Source organism: Zalophus californianus, chromosome 5, assembly GCF_009762305.2.
Source record: "Zalophus californianus isolate mZalCal1 chromosome 5, mZalCal1.pri.v2, whole genome shotgun sequence".
Taxonomy (NCBI): Eukaryota; Metazoa; Chordata; class Mammalia; order Carnivora; family Otariidae; genus Zalophus; species Zalophus californianus.
In genome coordinates this window covers 48,177,882-48,184,714 of record NC_045599.1, presented here as the reverse complement: position 1 = coordinate 48,184,714, position 6,833 = coordinate 48,177,882, and the positions used below count along the sequence as shown (strand labels likewise).

Below are 6,833 nucleotides of genomic sequence, written 5' to 3'. Positions count from 1 at the left end.
CAGGCAACATCCTCCCCAAGGGAGTCAGGCTGGACTGTCAGATAATGAACGGGCTGGCTTCTTTAAAAAGCTAAGAAACACTTTGTCTTCTTTCCATCAATTATCAATAATCTACAGACGAACCCAGGACTGTCTACCTCCCCGTTCAGGCTCCACGTGGCTCCTTTTCTCATTTCCTATTGCCACTCTGTGGCTGTTAACTCTACTTAATAATTTGACAGAAATATGAAGCAATGGATAGTTAGGATTTTTTTCTCCTCTCGAGTTTGGCTGGGTGAGAGGCGGAGTTATATGTTCTAATATTGGTCTGACCGGCGGCAGATCCGGTGGAAGTGAATTCTGAATCTCTGCCGACCAAAAGGGGCTAGAACGAAAAGACGCTGAGCTAGAGGGAGAGGTGGGCGGGGACCCAGAGGAAAGAGACACTCAGGGTTGGGGAAGTGTTAGGAGGGGAGGGTTAGCGTGGGAGGGAGGGACACTCTCAGACTGTCGGAGCGACACACGGAAGGATAAAGGGGAAGAAAGAGACTGAAAGAGAAGGGAGAGGGAGAAAGAGGGGGAGAAGGCTTTCTAGAGGGGAGACAGGAGAGAGTGGAAAAGAGAAAGGGAGAGAAGCAGGAAGAGGAGAGTCACAGAGTGACCCTAGAGGACGAGGCTTCTCTGTTCCAGATACTTCTAAGATTGAAGACTGTTTGCTAGTGGGGAGACTCCGGCTCCGGCGGCCAGTTGGGCAGCGGCAAAGTAAAATGGACAGTGAGAAACAGACGTTCCAGCCACCTCTCCAACGCCCAGAGGTCCCGGAGCTGTTCTCTGGCGAACTCCTTTCCCAGCTGGAGTCTCTGAGCCTGCTGGACCAAGGGAGCCCAGGGAGCGCCTGGAAGCTGCTCCTCGGAGATGCCCTCGCCTGAGCAGTAAGAACTTCCCGTTGAGTCCCTGCATTCCCTCCACCTGAAATTCCCCAGGAGAGAGGGGTGGAAGACCCCAGGGGGAGGGGCGAGGGGGATCCTAACGCAGCACTTTCTCCCCTCCCCCTCCCCCTGCCGGGCGCGCAGGCATGGATGTGCTCAGCCCGGGACAGGGCAACAACACCACCTTGTCAGAGGGTCCCCCCGGGAGACGCGGCAACGCTACTGGCGTCTCCGACGTGACCTTCAGCTACCAAGTGATCACCTCACTGCTGCTGGGCACGCTCATTTTCTGCGCGGTGCTGGGCAATGCGTGCGTGGTGGCCGCCATCGCCCTGGAGCGCTCCCTGCAGAATGTGGCCAACTATCTCATCGGCTCGCTCGCTGTCACCGACCTCATGGTGTCGGTGCTGGTGCTGCCCATGGCTGCGCTCTACCAGGTGCTCAACAAATGGACACTGGGGCAGGTCACCTGTGACCTATTCATTGCCCTCGACGTGCTGTGCTGCACCTCGTCCATCTTGCACCTGTGCGCCATTGCACTGGACAGGTACTGGGCCATCACAGACCCCATCGACTATGTGAACAAGAGGACGCCCCGGCGCGCCGCTGCGCTCATTTCGCTCACTTGGCTCATTGGCTTCCTTATCTCCATCCCGCCCATGCTGGGTTGGCGCACCCCCGAAGACCGCTCGGACCCCGACGCGTGCACGATTAGCAAGGACCACGGCTACACTATCTACTCCACCTTTGGCGCTTTCTACATCCCGCTGCTGCTCATGCTGGTTCTCTACGGACGCATCTTCCGAGCTGCGCGCTTCCGCATCCGCAAAACAGTCAAGAAGGTGGAGAAGAAGGGAGCGGACACCCGCTTTGGGGTGTCGCCAGCCCCGCCGCCCAAGAAGAGCATAAACGGCGATCCGGGGAGCAGAGAATGGAGGCAGGGTGTGGAGAATAAGGCAGGGGGTGCTCTGTGCACCAACGGCGCGGTGAGGCAGGGTGACGAGGGCGCCGCCCTGGAGGTGATTGAAGTGCACCGGGTGGGCAACTCCAAAGAGCACCTGCCGCTGCCCAGCGAGGCGGGTGCAATCCCTTGCGCCCCCGCCTCCTTCGAGAAGAAGAATGAGCGCAACGCGGAGGCCAAGCGCAAGATGGCCCTGGCCCGAGAGAGGAAAACGGTGAAGACGCTGGGCATCATCATGGGCACCTTCATCCTCTGCTGGCTACCCTTCTTCATCGTGGCCCTGGTCCTGCCCTTCTGCGAGAGCAGCTGCCACATGCCCACCCTGTTGGGCGCCATAATCAACTGGTTGGGCTACTCCAACTCTCTGCTCAACCCTGTCATTTACGCCTACTTCAACAAAGACTTCCAAAATGCGTTTAAGAAGATCATCAAGTGCAAGTTCTGCCGCGGATGATGGTGGAGGAGTAGTCGGCGAGTAGGTCCGCCCCATCCTCTCTGCCTCCTCCAGCCCTCTGGAATCAACACCTATGATAGCTCGCTACTTTTCCTCTGACTTTCTCGGCTGCTCGGGGTCCCCAGCTTCCAGACCTCGTCCCTCCTCCCCCGTCGCCCAATCCCCTGCTCGGACGGACGAGTGCGCTTTGTGCAAAGAGCCCCAGCGGAGGGTCTGGAGGGCTTGGGAAACTCCCCGGTTTGTGATAAGCGACCTTGGCTCAGACTTTGGCTTCAGAATCAGTTCTGATCCCTGCACTTGCCTCGTCCCTCTTCTGCACCCCAAATCTTCGCGGCGGAAGTTTAAGCCTCAGCCATTCAAGGCAAAAAATCTACACAGAAAAACAGTACACCCAGCTGCCGCGCCCACTTAACGGCTCCCACCCGATCGCCCCATTGCTAGAACTTGTATTAAACGTTCAGGAGTTTGCTTCATTCCCTATTCCCAACTCTCTCCCGCCCTCCCCCTGGAAACTCACTTTTATTTTTCAGTTTCATCCCTTCTTTCCAGCTTTTCTATATGCCCTCCCTAGTCCCTCTGCATAGGTTTGCTAGTCGGGAAAAGCTGGAGGGTCTGTTTTTCCCACTGACTGTGGTGTCCCTGGTAATCCCCGCCTCCCTGTGTAGACCTGCAGAGTAACTCTTCCGCGCCCAGCCCCCAGCTCTGTTTTCTTGGACTCCAAACAAGTGGCCAGAAGCTGTCTCTTAGAGTGGACTTGTAAGTACAAGCAAGGCTGGGCCACTGGGGGAGAGCGAGAAGGGAGTGCGGAACGATTTTTATCTGTGCTTGCCTTGAAGGCGTCAGCACTCACCAAAGAAACTGACAGTGGGAGGGAGAACGGACTTCTGTTTGTATAGGCTGCTGGCGCGTCTGCACGTTCTGGTGTCGCCACTTACCTACCGCGGGCTGTGCCCGCCGGCCAAGGTGCGTGTACTTAGGCCGCCCAGCCGCCTACCTGCCCCGCGCCTCCGCAGGCAGCGGCTGTCTGGTGTGCGCTCGGCGCGCGCGCGAGGAACTCAACCAACTGCAGCCATTCTTCCACCTACGCCGCGGTACGCGCAGAAGGACGTCTAAACCGCGGCGGTCTGCGGAAGCCGCTGGAGCTAGGTCCGGCGGGAGGAGCGGGACCCGGGAAGCCAAAAGGGGGGGAGTGTCGGGCCTTTAAGAGGGAGGAGATGTCAGTGCGCGCGGCCCGGCCTGCAGATGGCGCTGCTCGTGAAAGCCGAAAGGGCAGTTTCATCCAAAGGATGTAGACGCCTTCTTCCTAGTTACCCCCTGTCCTTTCGGATAGAATAGTTCTGTTAAGCGCGTCCTAACACTACACGAGATTTATTCTGTAGGACGTCCAGCACACAGTTACCAGGATTTTGCTTTCCAAATAGGAATTCCAGGTTTCCAATCAAATGGGCCCCGACAGGTTTAGTACCGTCTGGGACTTCACAGTTACCTTAAATAATGGGGCCCCAAAGACTAGTTAGGGGTACTCTCGCTGAGGAGTCCCTGAGAATCTTGTACAGGGTTAGGTTTGCTCCTTGGCCTGATGTGAGCCACAGGTCTAGGGCAAACCAGTTTCTTGCCATTTGAATATGTGGAGCACTCCAAGCTTTCTCCCCCACAAAAGTTACTCTTTCAACCTTGCCACTTCTGCTGAGAAACAGTTATAATCTTTACTGCCCCCAGAAGGGAAGTGTGATTTTGGTGCTCCGTTTGAATGTAAATTTCCATCCACAGGACTGGGATCAAGAGGTTAGTTAGTTAGATGTAGCCTCTGATTTTCTGATGACTAACGGTTGTGTTTTCCAGTAATTGCACAAAGTTATTGATTTTTACTCCCTTCTCCCTTCAACTGGACCTTTTGAATGATTGCATTGGCTGTTTTGGGAACAGTGTTGCAAAAGTTGCCAATGGAAAGTTCACTTGTATTTAGGTGAAAAGACAGCTCTATCACTGAAGCCATTCTCTTGTTTGTCAACAGAACAAAGCCTCCATTTGGTATCATTTTCTCTAACTGAAACTGAGAATAAGCATCACATCCAGTTAAGATAAAGTATAAGAACTCTGGACACTCACTGGATGGTTTGTTTATGCATATGTAATGCTGATAAGGGGCTAAGGTAGACTTCTTCGGTCCAAAAATTATTCATTTGAAAATTCAGTTTCTTTTTTTGCTCACAATAAGTTCAGTACAGCTGTATGAAAATGCACTTTTCTGTGTGTCTTCCTTAATTTTAAAACAAATTATATATGTAAAAGAATTCAAGTTCAAAATTTGTTTATCAAAATTACACCTTGGCCAGCAAGTATTACATTCAAAGTCTTGAGTCTTCCATTTATTTGTATCTCTTACAGAACTGTATGGCAATGGTTTTTGGACATTTATTCTTCCTACTTTGGAGGAATTACATCAAAATGAGGAAGGAGCATCCAATTGGAGCATAATTGCCAAGGCAATAGAGAAATTTGGGGAATAAGTGCATAGCAGTCAACAGCCCCTGATGCTTTTTATTTCTTTTAGTCTTTATATTAAGACAAAATATATATGCATCAAAATTGGCCTTCACTTTTCTCTGTGACAATAAAGGACTTTATTAATGGTAATGCTACAATAAACTGATATCAGTAACCCATGCATCTGTATTTTAATCGGAATTACTGTCTACTTGTATTTTTTTGTATTATTTAAAAATTGAAGTTAAAAAATACAGTCATCAGGAGAAGATTCTGCTATATAGATCAGGGATATGAAACTCATTCTAAATGAGTGATTTCTTTTTAAAAAAAATCCTGTCTCTGAAAAGAGGTCACATCTCATCGTTTTGCCAGGAAACCATGAATTTTCCCTGACTGACACCTACGGTTAAGACTTAGACATCTGTCTAATTAATATGGACAGGGTGGAGGACACGCAGAAGAGAAATGCAGCCTCTGGTGAAAGCAACAAGAAACACAACCGCATCTTGTGTTTTTAAAGCAGTGGACAGTCTGATGCCCCTCCTCTGTCTTCCCACAACTTGTAGCTAGAAGAAAGTAGCCTCCCCTGGTTTCAATTAAAGCAGTGCATTGTTTTGGCATTTGTCACTCAGTTAAAAATGGAGAGGCATTTTCCTTTCTGTCTGGGTCTCACTTGATAGTGGGGTTCTGTATGGAAGATCTATTACTATGCTAAAATTAATTTTTATGCTCTCTTTCCCCCCGTTAGAATCATCGGCAATGCCTCTTGTTTCCCATGGTATGTTTGGTAATTCCACTGCTTTCTGCTATCAGAATGATGGCTGCAGGACATGCTGAGCCCCGGTACAACCCACGGGGAACACAAAGGTCAGGGATATTTTGGCCCCAGAAGAGAGCGCTCTGAAGCTGCAGGAAGCCTTGTACATTCACTACATGTATACACATGTTCTCGCAATAATGAAGAGTAAAGACAGGGGAATGGGGAGAAGAAAAGCTGTCTAGAATTTCTCATCTGAAAACTGTTCCATTAATGTGTCCCTGAACTTGAATAAAATGATGCCTTTGAAACATTTGTTTTTTAGATTCTGGGTATCTCCCTTCTTGGCCCTTGTTCTCTGCTCTGGCATCTATTCCTCCAAGGGGACAATGGTTTTCTGTTTTCTACAGGCCTTCCTGAGTCTCCATCAACACTCAAACTGAGAAAGAAAATCGTTATCATTCACTTCCAGTGTGACTAACAAGCCTGGGTAACAAATTAGGAGCCACCACGTGTCAGGCTCCATTCAATAATGTTGACATATGGGTCTACAAATTCATATAAGATACTTTTGTCACGTTGAAGGAGTTTCCAACCTATTGGGGTATATAAGAACAAGCTACGAAGGCTAAAGGAATACTATTGGTAGAATATTAATATAATCTCAACAGGGCAAGTCACAAGAGTTTGGCCCTGTAAGAATTCAGGGGACAAAGATCGCTGTGAGCTGGGGGGTGGGTAGGAAAGACTAGGTAGGGAAAGCTGCATAAAGCATCCAGGACTGAGCTGTGGGTACATGGAAGGGAGTGGTTTGAAAAGGCAGACATTCTTTAGGATATGCCAAAGACAACCTGATCCCATCTTCTTGTCAAGGGGGGGCCTGGGATGAAATTTGTTACGGCATTGCTGGATACTGGTAGCCTGGGTTGGTTGAGGAGGTGGAGATCCTGGAAAAAGATGCAGGTTCATGGCTTCCCATGTGTTGTATCAGAAGGGTCTGGGAAGAGAGAGAAAAGATGAATCTATAAAGTCAGAGAAATGGCAGTTGGGGGTAACTAGATAAGAGGAAGAATGTCTTGACAGAGTAGGAGCACAGCATATGAATAGGAAGAGAATTATTAAACTATTAAATGTTGACAAAAGATTGATCAGGGGTAGGTACAAGACAGAATAATTCATACTTATGTAATGCTAAAGTTTTTGCTAAGTGATTTTCACACAATATACTATTGAAATTTGGGGTAGCAGATCCTTTCAGAAACA

At 49.6% G+C, this 6,833-nt stretch overlaps 1 protein-coding gene across 2 annotated transcripts; it reads left to right on the top strand.

Moving 5' to 3' along the window:
- Nucleotides 1-523: 523 nt before the first annotated feature.
- Nucleotides 524-5,857, top strand: HTR1A (5-hydroxytryptamine receptor 1A). 2 transcript variants are annotated; one of them, XM_027607159.2, is made up of 2 exons: nt 524-3,469; nt 5,562-5,857. In XM_027607159.2, exon 1 carries the CDS (start codon nt 1,055-1,057, stop codon nt 2,321-2,323), a length of 1,269 nt encoding a protein of 422 aa, XP_027462960.2. In that variant the 5' UTR covers nt 524-1,054; the 3' UTR covers nt 2,324-3,469; nt 5,562-5,857. The 2 variants fall into 2 exon arrangements, with proteins under 2 accessions (XP_027462960.2, XP_027462959.2); XM_027607158.2 differs by having other exon boundaries at nt 4,712-5,857.
- Nucleotides 5,858-6,833: the final 976 nt, after the last annotated feature.

Bases quoted from the DNA above. Each gene is read 5' to 3' on its own strand.
- HTR1A (XM_027607159.2), top strand. From the start codon at position 1,055: ATGGATGTGCTCAGCCCGGGACAGGGCAACAACACCACCTTGTCAGAG.